The 19119-nt window shown below is 40.1% G+C and overlaps 1 protein-coding gene across 1 annotated transcript; it reads left to right on the top strand.

Moving 5' to 3' along the window:
• Positions 1-14491: 14491 nt before the first annotated feature.
• ccka (cholecystokinin a) lies at positions 14492-15895 on the top strand. The gene is made up of 3 exons (XM_076081364.1): positions 14492-14569; positions 14916-15105; positions 15756-15895. The coding sequence occupies exons 1-3, from the start codon at positions 14492-14494 to the stop codon at positions 15893-15895; spliced, it is 408 nt and encodes a 135-aa protein (XP_075937479.1).
• Positions 15896-19119: the final 3224 nt, after the last annotated feature.

Raw genomic sequence — 19119 nt, 5'->3', positions numbered from 1 at the left:
TCACACTTTAAGTGAAAGTGTTTTGTTCTGTCAGGCACCAACAGTACTGAGACTAATTACTACTTAGCGGGTACCCTTAATGATTTCTGTGAAAAGAAAACAACATAGTATAACAGCCTGTTCGTTGCTAATGGTGAATCATACTATGTCATGGAAGATGGCAGGTGGTGAGGGCAGAATGGTGGAGCAACAATTACTTGCATTTTTCTGCAGAACAACAAGTATTTCCTTGAGAAAATAACAAAACGGAAACTGAAAAACCACTGAAAGACATTAGTAGTCGCTACTTATTTCCTTATTCTGATGGCCTCTGTTTACGCTCACTTATGGGTCAGGTTGGGTTCAGTTACATAAAGCTTCCTCTGGTGGCCTGAACTTACTGCTGTTTCCTTGTATATGGGCCTCCAGCTTTCACTCCAAGCTTCTCTTTAGAAGTTTTTCTCCTCTCTAAACTGAGTCGCAGGAGAGTTGCTATGATTTGTTGAACATCCGTAGAAATATAACGGTCAAATGTATAAGAGTTAGAACGTTCAGGGGTCCTTTCGTGTATATAAAAAAAGGGAATATGATGAAATACTTTGCACTTGTTTACACACTGTACTAAAGACCTGTTTAGAATTTGTATGACGTATGGTTGATTTTGTTACAAGTCTGTTAATAGTCCTTTACATATACCTAAAACATGACTTTTCTTGGTATAAAAAAACCTATTCGATGCAAAGGGAATACTTTGTTATTTGATTCACTGTACTATCGACTTTGTCACTTTAGCCCTCGGAACCATTGTAATTTCTGGTGTCCATATATTATCTGTAAAGAAGTGTGTTTCGAACCTTGCCTTATTGATTTGCTGCACAACATATACACTATCCCTGCAGGCAACTAATAAAGTCTACAACTGAATTTGTTCTCTACAAATGTTGCCACTCTTATTATATTGTATCTTTCAATAACCGGTTATCAGCTAATTGGTTACGGATTATATGAATGAAACCACAGTCTGATCCAAAATATTGGAAACATAATTTTTGGGATTTCTGTTCGTCAAGGGTAATCCTTCAGACAGATCGTTAGTCAAACTGAAAGACAGACAAGGTTAACACACGGCACTCCGACCTAATGTGGCAGCACAGGGATTATAACAAAAATGCGTATTAACACTGTGTATGTCAGATGAGTGCTTCTTTGTTCTTAATGAAAGACGAGTGACTCTACAGAGTGATCACATCCACTCAGACCTCTCTCCTTCTATCTGTGCCTTTCTTCGTCAAGCCTCCCCAATCATCCATCTCACCAAGCAGAGCCTGAGGCTGTGTGCTTCAAGTCCTCTGGATTAGAAACGAGCAATCCCGCCTCTCTTTGACCCTGCTTCGCAAATATGTGAGGGAAATGAAAGAACTCGAAAAATACATGACCAACTCAGTCTATAAACAGGTTTGTTTCGGAGGTTTAGGGAACATACCAGCTGAATATTTTACGCCCACGCATGTCTGAAGATCAGATTCACTCAGTCGTGACAGAAATATGTAAATCTGTTTTTTTCCAGTGACCAAAAGCCAGATGCTGTCAATTTAAGTCCAGACTGGTCAAAATGTCTGTGTCCTCTGTTCTTCTTTGCAATATGTGAATGCCGTCTACAAGCCTGTCCGTCCACTGCTCACTTACTGTGACTTAACTTTTACCACTTTTGCAATTAAATTCAGCCTTTGATTGATGGAAACTTTAAACAAAATGCATCAAAAGAGTACGTTGACCGAATCAGCTGTCTCAATAGTTAATTGATGGTGAGACATTGCATTAACACATGATTGTGAGGAATCATGTGTTTAAAGCAATGGTAATTCTGTTTTCTTCTGTCATTGTTTTAAAAAATATATATAAAATGTCGACTATTACATAATTAAATAATTAAAAGCTTCATTCTGAATGAAATTGAATCTTTAACGGAATAGTTTGACATTTTGCTTTTTTGCCAAGAGTTACTGCAGACGAGAGGCTCAATATCACTTTCATGCCTGTACGGTAAACATGAAGCAACAGCCAGGTTAGCTTAGCACAACAGGAAGTTACTGTGCCCGGCTAAGAAATATTTAGCCACATAACCCCACCACACATGGAATAACCAGCTTTAGAGGAGCCTTTGGACAGAGAACAGCTAGCCTCCTGCTTCAAGTGTTTGTGCTATGCTAACGGTCTCCTGGTTGTAGCTTCATGCTCATCATTAATTAAAGAGTGACGTTGATCTTCTCGTCTAATTCTAACTAAGATGGCGAATAAGTGCATTTCCCCAAAAAATATTCCTATAAATGTGCATGTTGTAATGATGTCATGAAATTCCCTACACTTGCTCACTTACTTAGACATCAAATTAGGTAAGGTAATGAAGTCACTAAAGTAAATGAGTGCAAAACAGCTAAAAACCTGAAACCAACTTGTATCCCAGCTGTTGACTAAATATAATGCTGCGACTAAAACAAAAAACACCGAAGCTAAGAGCAGAATTAGAGGCTAAATGCCTAATGAACAACTATGAGCCCCATTCAGAAAACAGATTGGTCATGAGAGAGCGGGATCAATGAGGAATATTTGTGCTGCTCATCCAGCTGCTCTCTATCATATTACATGGAGAGCAGAGTAACAATAGGCTGTTAATCGAGTGATTCACATGCAACAGTCGTCTGCATTATGATGACCAAACCCACACTAATGATAACACTGTTTGATTTGTGTGTGTAAGATGAATGTATGACTAAGTGCACCGTGTCTACAGTACTGATGTGCAGGAGAGTCTATCCTACAAAGGTTGTTCAGAGTGTGTGTGTGTGTGTGTGTGTACACTATTCTAAAAGTAAAATTAAGGGCACTTAAGAACAGCTAATACTATCCATCAACACCGTGTCAATGTTACGTAAAACGGATGAGAGAGGACAGTAAATGTGTGTGTGTGTTGTAAATTCTGTGCATCTGTGTTCGATGTGTGTGTGCAAAGCAGAGATCATTAGACTGCCGCCTCAGTGAATGTATACTGAACATCTGGGGAGGACGTTGGGCGTCTCTCATCCGACTGGAAACACAGATACCTCTGTGCAAGTGTGTGCGTGTGTTAAACACACAGCTACTGTAAAAGTATCAAGAATGTAATGCGTCACCTCTACGTCTCTCCTGTGTAACATTGATAGAGAGGCGCAACTTATCATGATCATATTAATCATTAAGGCAAATATGAACGGATCAGTGCTTTTTAGTCTCTGTCTGGAGACTTAAGAATGACGTACACTGTAAAAGAGGGAATGAAGAGGGAACATTATTATAAATCTGTGATAATCATTCATTTAATCCCACTTGAAGCTTGTTTTTCGGTGTTGTTTTGGTTTCCATATTTCCTTTTGTGGGAAGAGTCAGTTGATACTGACAACTTTTTTACTGCGTGAATATACATTTATATACAGTGTCCAAGCTCCAGGTCTCTGGGTCGGCGTTCCCCGTAGCAGCGACTGAGATGACACCAAATTCGTCTATGTCTTTGTTGTGTTACCTGTTTGTGCCTTACTCTATGTGTCTTTTGTTTGTGTATGCACATTTTATTTGTATACATTGCCAGAAAATTCTTGGTGTATTATGATTTTGACCAAATAAGTAAAACAAAACAACGATAAACTGATTGCTTAGTTGAAATGAATGCTAATTTCAGTTCATGGTGTAGCCACACATGTAGTACATCGCCTCTGATTCTCACCACAATCACTCTGATGTAACGTGCTGCATGAAACTGCTCATCACAACTCTTTAATGTCAATCAACACGTCTGTGAGCTCTGGGACAGTCTGCATCAAGCACTTCTTTCTGGAGCATCACATGAGAAGAGCCTGACAAAAAACAAACTCCCTCGATTTGCATGCCCTGACTCAAACTATGAAATCAATAAAAGCGAAACAATGAGACAGAAATGGTTCTTGTCTTGTTCTTCTAAGGAGATAGGTCTCAGCATCCGACAGTCATTGGAGGCACAAAAAAAAACAACCGAGGGCATCACCTTACATTTCTAACAAAGTGCAGCAATAACTTGGTACCTATTTCTCTCCAAGCAGTTTGTGATATTACATGCATCTCTTTCTCTTTCTCTCTCTCTCCCTTTGGCTGGTCTCTAAGGTGTCATTTCCCTTCTCGGCCCATCTTTTGAATGGTGTGTCACCTCTATATTGGTGCCATGCTGCCTGAAGGAAGGAAGGAAGGAACACACACACATACCAGTTTTCATCACACCGTGGTGACCAATGACTGGAAGCAGCCTGGTGGGGTCCACCCTGTCTGAAGGGAGACAGATTCAGTTTACCAGATCTGTCAATTAAATCAAAACGGTATGAGTGTTAGTCGACTAAGCATTTCTTTGGTCGACGACAGACCTGTTCTGCACTTAGTAGATGACAACAGAAAATAAATAGCACAAGATAAAAGGACTATATTTACATGAAGCGATCTCTAATGAGGTGTTATCTCTACTGAGACACTGAAAACCTGATGTTTTGGAGCGGATGAAGCCAAAACATGTCCCTGTATCGAGCTGCTGTCACTTTAAAAGCAGCCCACTGTCTTTTCAGAGTTGACGAACAGACTGCTCAGCACTCGAGTTGGCTGATTCATGGAGTTTCATATGTTCAACTGTGGAAATATGTCTTATTTACAAGGGCAACTGTTCAGTTTGTACCAGGAGAGTTAATACACATGTACAACCTCACAGTGGCAGATACCCCGATTACTGAAGTGCCATGTAAACACACACACACACGTCCCTGCTGGTTAACCATAGGATGGAGCGGCTTCTACTGAGTCGCTCTCCTCGGCACCTTTTTTTTTGTTGGGTTTTAGGACTCGTATTGATTTCACTCCCTTAGGGACAGATAGCAATATGTGAGTAACAGAGCGTGTGTGTGAGTCTGTGATCCGTCATCGCTGTTATTTCATTATCCATGTGATGATGGATCACATAGTGACCAACCTACAGAGACCAATCTCTCCTGCAGTGTTGTTAAGAGGCTCCCTGAAGTAGCAATTTGATCATACTATCTCATATTTTTACTGTTTGCTAACAGTATAGGTGTTACAAACAAAAATGCCATGTTTTAATTTGATTCACTTATTTCACAGCATACATACTTGATGGAAATACATTAAATCGAGTTCTTTCACAAGTATCTCTTCCTCCAAGGGGGTCGCCATAAGGTTGAACAAAGTACCTTTAAACAGCACACCGATGTGTGACTATCCTGTGAGCTGCTTTTTAATAAACATGAGTTATAATGCTGTATGACAGCATAGACAACTGTCTAAGAGCAGAGAGAAGCTGTAGCGGATGGACATCTCTCGTAGGCAGTGAAGTGGTGCCATGCCGGATAATAAATGTCGGAAATTATGGGCAGCAACAAAACGCACCTCTCAAATCACCTCACCAACGGCAATAACTTCTTTGTGAAAATTTCAGTTTAGATAACCAGTAAAAAATTAAACAAATGTTTTCATTCAATCGAGAGACTTAAAATACCTGTCACCAGGACATGTCTCTCTTTTCAATACACAGAACATTGTTTGGCGGTGGAAAATGTCAATGATGCTAGATTTTCTCCCAAATTACAGATGCAGCTAGAGTGTCTTTTCCCTCAAACTGTCAAAAAATCCATTCACACATACGTTTAGCATAACCTTGCCTCACTTAATATGAACGTAGTTATACAATATTACGTAGCTTATCTCGTCTGTTACCTGCCTGTTTCTTTTGGACTCCGGCTTGCTTTTCTCAGTATGTGTGTAAGAAGCTGTGTGTGTGTGTGTGTGTGTGTGTGTGTGTTCAGCCTTTGTAAATCACACTCCTTCCAACCCATTTTCTTGATTCAACCAGCAAAAGCCCTCTATTTCCTGCCAGTGATAGACTGCCTGAGGCTGTAAACACAACTGTCTAAACTATCTGTCAAAACAAAAAAAAGAGAGGAGAGGAGGAGAGACTCCAGGCTCCTCTCTCTACTATCTCTACTACAGAGACAGATGAAATGAGAACCTATACCACTTACACTGTCGTACCGATCCAGGATATACACTGTAAATAGCACTGGGCCTGATATATTTCTAAATCTATCACGGATAAAAGTGGTCCAGAAAAGGTGACATTGATCTGGCATTGATTGCCATTACCCTCAGAAACGTTTGAGGCTGACTTCCCAAAAGTGCCTTAATACAACATGTTGCACTCCTCCGCCCTTACAACGGCATTACCAGGTAACGGCTTCAGAATAAGTAATAATAATAATAATAAGCTTAGTGAACTAAGCGTCCAGATCGCTGCGACGGGTCGACAGGTAGAAGTGAAGAATAGAGCCTATATGCATATTTTAAAGATTATGGGGTTGTTATCGTGAATCACAATTATTTTGGCCAGGACAATCGTGATGTGAAGTTTTCATATCGTCCAATGCGTAATCGTGAACGTGGCCAGGCTCTCTTGGCTCACCTGTGGTGCACTTGGCCATGTGGTGGGATCAGAAAGAACATATCACAGGTGGTTGCAATTGAGGCTGCAACAATCATGGCCAATCACATTCAGTACTTTCACCTCCTTCAATCACAGTGCTCTCCCAGGAACTGACAGTTAAGAATCCTATAAAGAGTTTCCCGCTGAGGAAACGTATTGTCGTCTAGGATCTGGGACGTAAATCATTTTTTTAAGTTTAGTTTTGAACCCGAACAATCTCTATGACATCATGTTCCTCACAGCCACATATCTACTTATACTATAATTAAAAATGTGGAGCAGCGGATCTGCGGTGCTTAATTGTGTGGCTTGACAGTGTTGAACATTACTCCATAGAGGCTACTGAGGGAACAGATACCTGCTGCCTTCAGACGGCTGTACAGAGTCAGCTGTGTGACAGAAAGGCCGCCATTATAGCGCTACTAACTTTATAGGGCTTTATTCTGCCTAGCTGGCATTAATGCCATTACATTTGTTTGATAAATCAGCATTATGATGTCCACCATATCCACAGTGACTGAAATAGGACACCTGAGAAGGACAAAAAAGGACAAACTGCTGAGACCACGACACAAAACACCAGATGAACATTTAATATGCTGTGTTGAGGAATTTTATCTACAAATTTAAATGTCGATTGAATGACCTTAACTGAGCCAACACAGAGTGATACAAGGTTTTCTCCTTGTTTTTGGAAACATTGGAACAAATGTCTGTATGTTTTTTAACCACGAGTGACTTTTGAACTGCAATGATTGTACCTGCGTCTTGGTGTCCTCGTATTGTATTGTATTTAGTTTGTTTTTGTATTTGTTTTTGTTGCTATATGGACTCATGTGTCTGGAAATAAGGTTGAATATAATATCCAGGAATTCCCATTATAGACACCACTGACTATCTGTGTAACAATTTGGTCTCAATGTAGCACACTGACCATATACAGTACTAGGTTTCCACCTAGTCTTGTTCTGTTTTATTGTTAAGCAAGACAAAATCAGTCCACCCCAGGCCAGACCAGCGTTTTGCAGTTCCTGTTTGCTACTACTTCACAACAGTTTAGTGAATTACCGCAGACATCCACACACATTTTATAATATTTCAGAGTTAATATTTCTCCAAGATTTCCCATTTCACCAAGTGCCACAGAACTTCCCATTATTACTGCTCAGATAACTACACACATGTACAGTAACTAATACTGCGAAGGTTACACACACAAAAACACAGTTTTTATGGCCCGGAGAGAAGCATTAGTATTGATGAAAGGATCTACTGTATTAGAAAAAGCAGTTGAATGTAGCCTGCCGTTATTTCCCCTGAGAAAGTCACTCTTTAGATGCATCAATCAACACCTCGCACTGCACACCAGTTTATTTCAAATCAAATCGCTTACAGCAATTTCATTACATTCTCAAAATAACATAAAAAAAGTAGTAAAAAACTAAAAAAAGTATTTTTCCCCCAGATAATCCTGCATGTGACAAATTAGATTTAGTGATTAGTAAGAAAATTTCATTGCAAATGAAGTCAGAGAGAGAGAGCAGCAAAGAAACATTATTAGCTCCAACAGGACTTTGTGAGACTATGTGGGTGGACCTCAGACCATCTAAGGGGGTCCAGGGACATGGCCCCCCAGAAGAAAATGTATAAATGATCATATAATCTAAATGCACTAATCTGGTGCACTTTGAGAGAAAAATGAAGAGGCTAGATCTATGAAAAACTTTGTGGACAATTGTGTGCCCTTTTTTTTGGCAGTGGTTACATTTGATCAAGTACTGCACTCAAGTAAAATGTTGAGGTAACTTTACTTCCTTAACTTTCATAAATGGTGCAAAACATTGTCGAAACTTTAAATAAATGACAAAGAATAATGTTGTTTTTCATTATATGTAGGCTTGTAACAACGTATTTAAAATGCCTTTTTAGAAAATAAATAATAAAAAAACTGACAACCTTTTGTGTGAGGCCACCAAATCCTGACAACAGGTCAACCTAGAGGCTTCTGTCCATCTATGCTCAGATCAGATCAGAATATCTGCATTCAAAACAATCCAGATGATGGAAGACAATTAGAAAACCATGACAATCTGTATTATTACATTACAAGCTAAATAAAGTTCTTGCTGTGCCTCATGTTAAAAACAATCATCTTTTTTTTGGACTGCGTCCCATTATCAGCACATTACAAGTTCTCTTCTGTTATTTGAAATCCTCTGCCTTTCCACCAGCTCCACGGTGGCCTCAGACAGTCTGCACCAGATTAGTCATTGCTCTAAAGCATTTGGAAAATGTTTTCAAAAGTAATACAGTAATAGTCATCCTACATCTGTTAAAGATGATTTGATGAATGTTTCATCATCAACATAATTTCTGTCTGTGCCCACTTTCCCCCGCTATCTTTATCTCTGCCCCCGCACTTCCCTTCATGTCTGACAAAACAGAACGAGTCAGTTGATTAAAGCAGAAAAAGAGGGTCCATCTCCTGAAGAGGCTTCCGTCCCACACAACACAACGCTGCAATCAACTCAAGTGCCATGACTCACAACTGGGAGGGGGAGACAGAGACGATAAACAAGAGCGCATTCCTTAAAAATAAAAATAAAAGCTCTGCGTCTACATGCATGTTTCCTTCGATGACGACAAACAGTGATGTCCTCGTGAACCACTGACCTGTGTGTGAGGCCGCACAAAGCTCTGCAGGTATAGCAGCGGAGCCTGGCTAGCAGTTAGCGAGTGCTGTCACTTGGCCCACGAGCGTATGAACACACAAGCAACTACAGGAAAAAGACACAAAACATCCACCGACGACACGCGCGTTTAGACAAGCAGCAAAGACTTAGCTCGTCGCAGTGAGGTAGAGCTCCTCTTGGGCGTCACAGTGGAGACGAAAGCCTTCAGAGTTGAAACCGAAACACTCCGACCATGACACCTCTTGACCTCTCAGGTGCGTTGGATGTGCTGCAGGTAATCTGACAAACGGCAGCTGTGGAAAGATAGACGCGCATTTACACTAAAGCAATGCATGCGTGACTGGTCAAAACATTCATTTTACTATGCGTGTCTAAACTGAAAATTAGAGGTGGTCAAGTGAAATCTATTGAATGTTATAAGGGCTTACCAGAAGCAGCAGGTGATAAAGGCCATCGTGCACAAACGCTTTGATTGCATGTGAAGGTTGGAGAGGGATGGAGAGCGCACTGTGGTATTTACCCCTCTAGTGGACATGAGAGGGATTTGAGAAGGCAGGTAATGGCATACAGTGTGATACAGACTCAAATATATAAAACAGAGAATGTAGCTTCTTCACACCTGTTTTTTATTCATAGGCTCTTCATCTTTATTCCCCCTCAAAACAGCAGACAGCAGCTGTCTGATGAGGCCTACAGCTGCACTTCTGTAATGAAACCCTTGGGGAGGAGAGTGTCATTTGTTCAGTTGCCTGAAGGAACGGATTACATTCTTAAAACATGGTGGAGCGGGTAAACAGTAAATGCTGTGTGCAGCAGAGGGGAGCTGCTTCATTATTCATGAGGTAAAGACGGACGTTTGAACACGGAGAGCGTTTTCGAGAGTGTTTGCTCATGTGTCTGCTCGAAGTTAGACAGGTGCCAATGACAGTGTGTATAGGTGAATGCTCCATCAAAGGTTAAACACCTGCTAATGACACCGTCAGGACACGGGCTAATGTTAGCCTCATTAACATACTGGAGTAGAGCTAAAAACACACCGCATAGTCCGCTGACACACTCACCCATTCTCTCTCACATTGACAGGTAACAGCAACCTGTCAGCACCTTAATCAACATGTGTTAACAGTTAATCAATGTAAAATGTCTTCCTGTGACCTCGCCAGCAGCTGAACAACTGCACAATTTTAAATGATTTGGACAATCCCTGCAAGCAAATTAGGATCTACATAAACATAACAGGAATAATAGCAGGCAAGTAAAGGAAGCACAGTTGTGTGTCTCCATTCTACATGACTGGCTGCATACCTAAAGCTCTTTTTGACTGAAATATATATTTTTTGTATCTCAAATAGTTTTATGATTTGAATGTTGTAGGAAGGACACAGCAGAGGTTATGCTTAATCGTGTGGGTATTAGTTGAAGGTTACAGCTTCAAGGTTCAGAGAGAGAGAGTTAAAAGCTAAAACCTGCCCTCACACCTTTAATGGACCTTTTAAAAACAATAGCATTAGCACTTCATGTGATTACTTCAGTGTGCGGCTCACCCCATTTAATGTATGAATGCCGTTCAGCCTTTTCATAAGACTTAACACACCGAATGTCAGTTTGAAAATGAGTTTGTAGAGTCTAACATTTGACTCAGGCTTGTTAAGCAGACCTTAAACCTGTTCAATTCCAGCATTTCTTCAACTTTAAGGCAGTTTCTATCAAGTTCTATCAGACATGAAAACCCCCCACCTACAGTATTTATACCCATTATATTCAGTAGATCTATACTCTATATAGAAGTTACAGAACCATTACATTACATATTGATTTGGTTATAAATACAGAGATATTAAAAGTATCATCACAAATTAAAAAGATCATGAATGTTTCTGATGTTTAATATTCAGATCATGCATAATCACAACATCATGTATTTGACTATACTGTATTTTTTGTAGAAACAGACAAATGTTTGTTCAGATCTGTCAGACTGAAAAGCAATACATGTTTCCCCCTAAACTCTACCAGCAATGTTTTTCTTGTCACATGTCAGTTGGTGCACGTACATCACACACAATAAATGCCCAATAAACATTCTGACCCATTTCTGAGTCATTTTGTCAGAAGTCCAGCAATGATCATTGGTGGTGCAGTATGAAGACAAGAAAGCCCCAGAGAGAAATCCATTTCCTTTATGAAATTGCAATGGCCTGTCATACATAAGCAAAGCCAGTGTCATTTTGCCCTCGCTGAAATTGGAAGGGCACTGACCTCCATGTTGCTTCTGCTCACTAAGAAAGAAAAACTCAAACCCACTGACAGAATGAAAACATTTTACTTTTCATATTCTACATTATCTATCCACATCTGTGTCTATGCATACACAATACAAATTCACGGAAGATATTCTTTCTCTTGGACTTTTTTTCTCTTTGTAACTGTAAATGTCGCAACCTCCCTGTCTCATGTTCATATATGTCCATCTATCAGTATCTGTGTGTGTGTGTGTGTGTGTGTGTGTGTGTGTGTGTGTGCGTGTCAGTGTGTGTGTGTGTGTGTGATTGTTACTTAGATGCTGACACGCAGCAATACATTCTACTTTCAAAGAGCCGTTCAGTTTCCACCAAAACTGTCAATGTGTTCTTCACACAGGTGAGCGAGGAGGAGGCGCGCAATTAAAGCTGCCACCTTTGTCATGACCCTTTTTTTTTAATGTTTGTGTGTGTGTGCGTGTGTGTGTGTGCGTGTGTGTGTGTGTGTGTGTGTGCAAGTGTTTGCAGCATGTGTGCACGTTTGCGTCCTACAATGCGTCAGTGCCTTGAGTTTCTGCGCCAGCAGCAGGCTCCTCCCATGTGTCCAGACCCCTCCCCCTTCCTGTGTGTCAGTATAAAATATGATCTCCTCTCTTGCTCACTCACTCTCAGTCTGAACACTGGAGGAGCAAAGATCAGCATCTTCAGACTCAGCATCTCTTGGTCCATGGCAAGAACTGCAGGTAAGAATAACAAAACGGATTCTGAAATGTGTGTCCGTGGTTGTTTGTGTGTTTCTGTTGAATGAGGACAAATGGTTCTTGAAAAGAGTTTAATCATTTGTCCTTTTTTTTTTTTCTTGGACAGATACAGAAATTGTGCATTTAATCTGAAAAGTTCAGAGGAAGAGGTTTTTAAATTTGTTTATCATATTTAGTTTAATTCATTTTTTAAAATCTTTTTACAATAAATGTATTGTTATTTTTCTCACAGTTTCTTTAGTTCACTGAGTTGTGGGAAAATATAATCTAGAACATGTAATGTGGATATATTGGAAACCACTGACACGTGTTGAAGTTTGTTAAAGGACAGTACATTTAAAATATGTAATAACGAATAAGTGCATAATGACAGGTGACCAATTTACAACTGTTAGAATAATCAGACTGTTTAAAGTCCTCTGATTATCTGAGTGTGCAAATAATCAGATCATGACATTGGAATTTTGTGTCAAGTTTCAAGACTAAATCTTGTGTGTGTACAATATTTATCATATTTTCATGTAAGGTTATTATTGCAGCAAATATCACAGGCAAGATCGTGCTCATTAATAAAAGTAGGGAAAAAATGCAAATTAAAGTTAAAGAAATGTCATCTCTGAGCAATAAGTGAACATAGACGTGTTTTAATCAATTTAAAAAAGGAATTCCCTTTGAATTTTTAAATTTTAATATTTTCTGAGAAGGGGAGAGGAGTACAGTACCGCATCATTACCAGCTCACTGAATAATGAATTAGAGACAATGACCAGCTGCTAACAGGAATTATATTAGCATCAAGAGAATGATTGTTTACACCACCGCTGTGTCAATTTAAACACAATTATTCAAACGGACCGTTGCATCGAGTTACATTGAAAAAATGACACTGATATCATTTCTAGATATCGTTTTGGTTTAAAAGAGTTCCAAGGTTTCATTTCAATGCTGCATAATCAGGTTGATGAAGAGAGCTGATAATCATCATGTCCAGCGTTAGAGGAGGTGAAGAACTGTTATCATCCAAGCTGCTGAGGGATGAACACACATTACTTGAAGGACACATTATTAAGAGTTTTGATTCTGTGTCTGTTGAAATATTCACTGAAATCTTTTTAAAAACTAGTTAATATGTGACTTTTTCCTGGCTGAGCTCACCGTTTCACCCACCTGTGTGTGTGTGTGTGTGTGTGTGTGTGTGCGTGTGTGCGTGCTTTATTACGCGAAAGGACCATTCTTTGAATTGTAAAGAAATAGAGTTGAAAAATAACAAACAAATACGCTGTAATAGAAGCACAGAGACAGTCGGAGAGAGTGAGTTTTGAACTGTTGCAGATTGAAAACCTCAGAGCGACTGGTGATGTTGATTTGATCTCATTGGATGATTTGCTCTGGAAGAATGTTCTGGCACAAAGCATCTTCATCAGAACTAATATGCTGCTTTGGGCTCCAGAATAAATATTGTTTTAGAAACCTGGCTAATCAGTTTGATAAATGTAATATCGTGCCATCGTTTATCTAGTTTTTCCTTTTTCACACAACTGCTCTTTCACAGAAAATATAACGTCAAAACTACCTTCGCTGTTGATTATCGAAGCAGATATACGACAGTAGATTTTGAGGGCTGCAAAACAGATTTTTATTTCTCTCCCTCATTGTGTTTTTCTTCCAATACATTTATGTTTTGACCTTTTTATACGAGCAAAATAATAAATAAAATGGTAAAAAACAAATCATGTAATTCATTGTGTCAGTGCTGTCACGTTAACATTGACTCTTATGTGAACACTGCGGAAAAAAAGCAAAGAAAAGCATGGAGAGCCAAATGAAGATTTAGAGATAATTGGTGTTTCCTTTGTGATTCTGTCAATGCTGACAGTGTGCATTCATCACAACTACGCCACACACCAACTCTGTGGGTGTGTGTTAAAAACTGATTTGTCCTGAAAGAAAAAAATGATGTTTGCCTTAGGTTCCAGTAGAACCAGCAAAGGTTAATCTCTCCCCCCCCACTGCTGTGTTTTAACGACTGTAAAATAGATTTATTGCTGCTTTCTGCAAAAACCTACATTGCCTGTGGTTTTTCCCCTTCAGAGTCACACACTGAACGAGCTGAAGGGAGACAATAAAAGAGAACAGCAGCCAGTGGAGAGACAGTAAAGAGCAATGAGTGGCCTAATAAGAAAATGACCACAAAGATGGAGAGGATTTATTTTAACTGCATTTTGTCCCCCTCTCTCTCTCCCTCTCTCTCTCTCTCTCTCGCTCTCTCTCTCCAGTCATGAATGTAGGTATCTGTGTGTGTGTTCTCCTGGCGGCTTTGTCCAGCAGTTCGCTGAGTCTGCCCTCACAGTCCATGGTAAGACACACACACACACGCACACGCACACGCACACACACACACACACACATAGCTAGAACTGTCCTGAAATCTGTCTGCATGGATTTGCTAAATAATGTTAAACCTGAATTATTCAGCACCACTTGCATTATACAGTCTCTTCATAAACAATAGGTACAACAGAAAGTGGTATATGTTTTAATCCTACACAAATTCAGTAAGTATTTAGCATGAGGATGTGTTTTTGGGAAACACACAAGTGTGCTTATTCTTAATGGTTGAGGTAGATACACTTATATATTTCAGGTTTGGTTTTAGACCTTTTCCTCATCTCTCTTCTCTCTGTTTTTCTCGTCCTCTAAAGTCACAGATAGCCGAGGGTGAGGCTCTCGTGTTGGACGACCTGCCTCCCCCCTCGTCCCTCCACACCCGCCAGGCCCGCTCGGCCCCGGAGCTCCCCTCAGGGCCCCTAGTCAACTACAACCAACTCAAGGAGGAAGTAAACGCTCGCAACAGCCTGAGACAGCTCCTGGCCAGAATCATCTCCAGGAAAGGTGGGTGGGCGGATGTAAAGCATGAGATGAAACTGAAAGTGGAATTAGAGCGAAAGTCTTTCCCTCTAGTCATCTCACCTCATTACACGCATAACATTTCCCTCGTCCTTATTTCGCTCCCGGTCTTGTTATTTCTATCGTCCCAACATCCATCACCCATGCTGAGTCCTGTAGTCCCACCATCTGGCATTTTACCGCCTCCCTCTAGCTCTCTCTCCTCCCTCCATCTTTCCATACCTTCTCCTCCACCCGTCTCCCTGCCTCCTCTCCTCCCTCTAGCTCTCTCTCTCCTCCCTCCATCTTTCCATACCTCCTCCTCCACCCGTCTCCCTGCCTCCTGTCCTCCCTCTAGCTCTCTCTCTCCTCCGTCCATCTTTCCATACCTCCTCCTCCACCCGTCTCCTGTCCTCCCTCTAGCTCTCTCTCTCTCTCTCTCTCTCTCTCTCTCTCTCTCACGGTGTGACTGGGAGGCCTGCTGAGCTCACTGGTCTCACTGAAACACACAAAGACAAAACAAGTCGGCATGATTTACTTCAACCCCTCATTCAGAGTTCTATATTTCATGATAGCGCTCAGTCAGTATAGGTTGTAAAATGTGCCCACATCATCAGTTTCAGGAAAAGTGACGGGTGTGTCTCTGTCTCCTCAAGGCTCCCCCTACGAGACCAGATCCTCCCTCACCAGCAGAGCCAGCGGTCTGGCCCCCGGCCACAGGATAAAGGACAGAGACTACCAAGGCTGGATGGACTTTGGTAGACGCAGCGCAGAAGAGTATGAATACGCCTCCTAAAGGCATGGCTTGCTTTCGCTGAAACCTGAGTTACAACCCTTATCACCGCCAATAAAAAGCCCACAAAAAATAATGAGCCCTTTTCACACTGCACTTACTGTAACCAAGGGCTGACTTGACTGGACCCCAGAGTGAGTTTAGCATCATAATATATAAATGGGAGGGGGGGGGGGGGGGGGGCATATCCTGCAATCTGTGGACCCTCATTCTCCATGCTGAAGTAAAGAGCACTTGCCAAACCGCTACTCACACTACGTCAGAGTTGTATTCAAATGTTAGATAATGCTGACAATATTCTACATTGTTGTTATTGTCAGGAAATCCTTTGAAAAATGAAATAAAAACCAACAGTGCGTTAGTTCATCTCCCGATATTTTCTGACTTCTCTACCTTATATGAGGCTGTCCAGCCCTTTTGTTCCAATTGAAAACATAAATCATTAAAAACAGCTCACAAATAAATGGTTTTGTTCTTACAAAGACTCAGTAATGTAGAAACGGAGAGGCGGTAGCTTTAGAAGACATCACTTAAACAGGAGGAGATGAGTACCTCTGTCAAAATAAACTGGGAGTGATCATTGTAATGGAAGGGCACGTCACACGGAGCAACAGTATGAGACAAAAAAACGGACTATCAAGCAGAACATTTTCCTTTGAATATAAATTCCAGCCCTATTCTCACTGTCTCACGAATCCATGTCACTCAAAGCTATTAAAGGGTCTCATTCTACTGACGATTAGGAATGTATCGAAGGCCTTTACATTGGACCGAGTCTATTCATATCATCTCAAACAAAAAACAGTGTGATACATCATTACATCACAGTACCAGAATGGAGTCAGGAATAATTGGAACAAAAGTTGCTTTAAACAGCCCCAACTTTTCACCCCCTACCCTGCCTGCTGACGGTAACCCTGGGCTCAAAATGTGCAGTGTGAAAAGCACAAGACACGTCCGAGAAAGCACAAGGTGTTGTCTGCTGTATATGAGATGCTTGGAAGTCGCCCTGTCATTGCATTATAGACCTCGGAGGCAGAAAGTACTGCAGATATGAAAAGAGGAGTGGTATTGTTCTTTTTTTGAAAGATCGTGTATGTATGCACTCTTAATTAAAGTCTCTGTGATACATTATATCTTCTAACTTTCAGATTCAACAAAAGTCAAAATAAAGCTCAATTTCCCTCTGATGTCAGCAAGAAATGAAAATGCCTTTGTTTGGGATTATGATGTTATTATGTTTCGAGGGCACAGTTGGCGGGCTGATCCCAAGCATTTCGTGCATCCTCTGACTGCGGCTGCCATGTCTGTCTGCGGGTGTCCTTCCACATGAGCATTTGGCGTAATTCACCAGGGCATCCTCGACGACATGAAAGCCAGGACATTATCATTGGTGTCTGTTTACAAAGATCAGGCTTTCCCAGAATTAGCACGTGGAATAATGAGCCAGTGTCCTGAACAGGGTATACATTTAAATTGGTATAATCCTGTTTTAGAAGTGACTCTGAAACACATCTTGAATTTAAATTTGTTATATAAATTTTAAAAGGTTAATATCAGCCATCTTTGTTGGGAAAGTGAGGGATTCTCTGCATCACTGAACACACAGGAAACCTGAATGCACCCTGTTGTAATAATAATAAAATAAAGCTTTTAGTTTGCAAACACAACAGAAAATAGATGGTCATATATCTAATGTAAATCTGTTTGTACGGACATGAAGCAATATAAGTGTATGTGTATATAATTTTTTGATGAAAAATAGGGTTTTATGTGTTCAAAGTGCAGCAAAAACGGGTCTTGATTCATCAATTACTCTGGGTTGGAATGAATAAAATACTATATTGACTTATGAATAAAACTCAACTGCCTTCACACGTCCCGCTGCATAATGTCCCCACAGAAAACACACATTACACTTTCTCTTCACCCACTGAGTGTATCATCAGACCGGTTTACAGACAGGAGATTAACTGTGCTCTCAAGCTCCATTAAACAAAGAGACTATATTACTAAATACATACACAAGAAGCAAAAGATGGGAGATGTATTCAGATAATTTACTTAACTAAAAGTACAAATACCACACTGTAAAAAATACTCCATTATAAGTAAAAACAAACAACTTTTTAAATAGTTTATCTAGCTTAAGAAGTAGAAGAGTTTTCTCATCACATAAACAAAAACCTGATCAGTCTCTCAGAAACATTCAAATTCACCAAAATTGGACACAAGGTTTTCGCTGGACAGGCATTATAATATACAACTTGTAATCTTAAAAAGTAACAATTAATACATTTTAAAATTTGTCTCTGAGATGTAGTGGGTAGAAGAAGAATGTTGCATTCAAATTTAAATATTAAATCAAAGTACAAGTACCTTGAATTTGTAGTTAAGTAGGCTACTTGAGTAAATGTAGACCTTCTTTGCACCACTGACAGAATCACACATTTTTAGTACTTCTTTTTTAATTTCTGCATCAGAATAATTCAGTCGCAAGGTGGTGTACTAATTTATGAAAAACAAATGTCACGCTACATCCGGAGATAGGATACAACAGACTGTAGGGACACACAGCAACACACAATATACAGCACGAAGAATGACGTCCGTTGTTAATGGGTTGTCATCCTCCCGTCTGAAACATTCAATAGATGTGTTTACCGACCGTCTGTCAGTAAGCTCTCATACTAGAGCTCAAGTGGCTCATATTTACTCTGCTGCTGCTAAAGCACACGAACAGAGAGAACAATCGCAAATTCAGTCTCTGTAAAACTCCCCGTTCTAGCTTCAGATGGGTCAGACCAACTGCTCCAATATGAGACCATATGAACAACATGGTGCACAGCTGGTCGCAAAATAAATTCACAAAACATCACTAATGCTTCAGCACACTTTTTAATACACTAAAACATTAACATCGATGATGCATTTGATCAAAAAGCATGCAGACAACCCAAGGGATATAAAGTATATATATATATATATATATATATATATACACTGATATAAATCAGTGATGGAAATATGCTGCATTTACAGGATGAGAGCGTTGTTTGACTAATTGTTAAACCCGTGTGTTTAAACTAAGTTATCTAATCTATTGTGACATGAATTGAAATGGTCTGATCACAATACCTTGCTCTTTACTGCGCTCATATGGATACAGAGAGAAGTACACTCACGTCAGACATATACAATTTTAGAAAAACCAAAGAAATCATCAA

This window comes from Anarhichas minor, unplaced genomic scaffold, assembly GCF_050575085.1.
Source record: "Anarhichas minor isolate MPS153535 unplaced genomic scaffold, ASM5057508v1 ptg000080l, whole genome shotgun sequence".
Taxonomy (NCBI): domain Eukaryota; kingdom Metazoa; phylum Chordata; class Actinopteri; order Perciformes; family Anarhichadidae; genus Anarhichas; species Anarhichas minor.
This window is presented reverse-complemented; position numbering and strand designations above follow the sequence as displayed.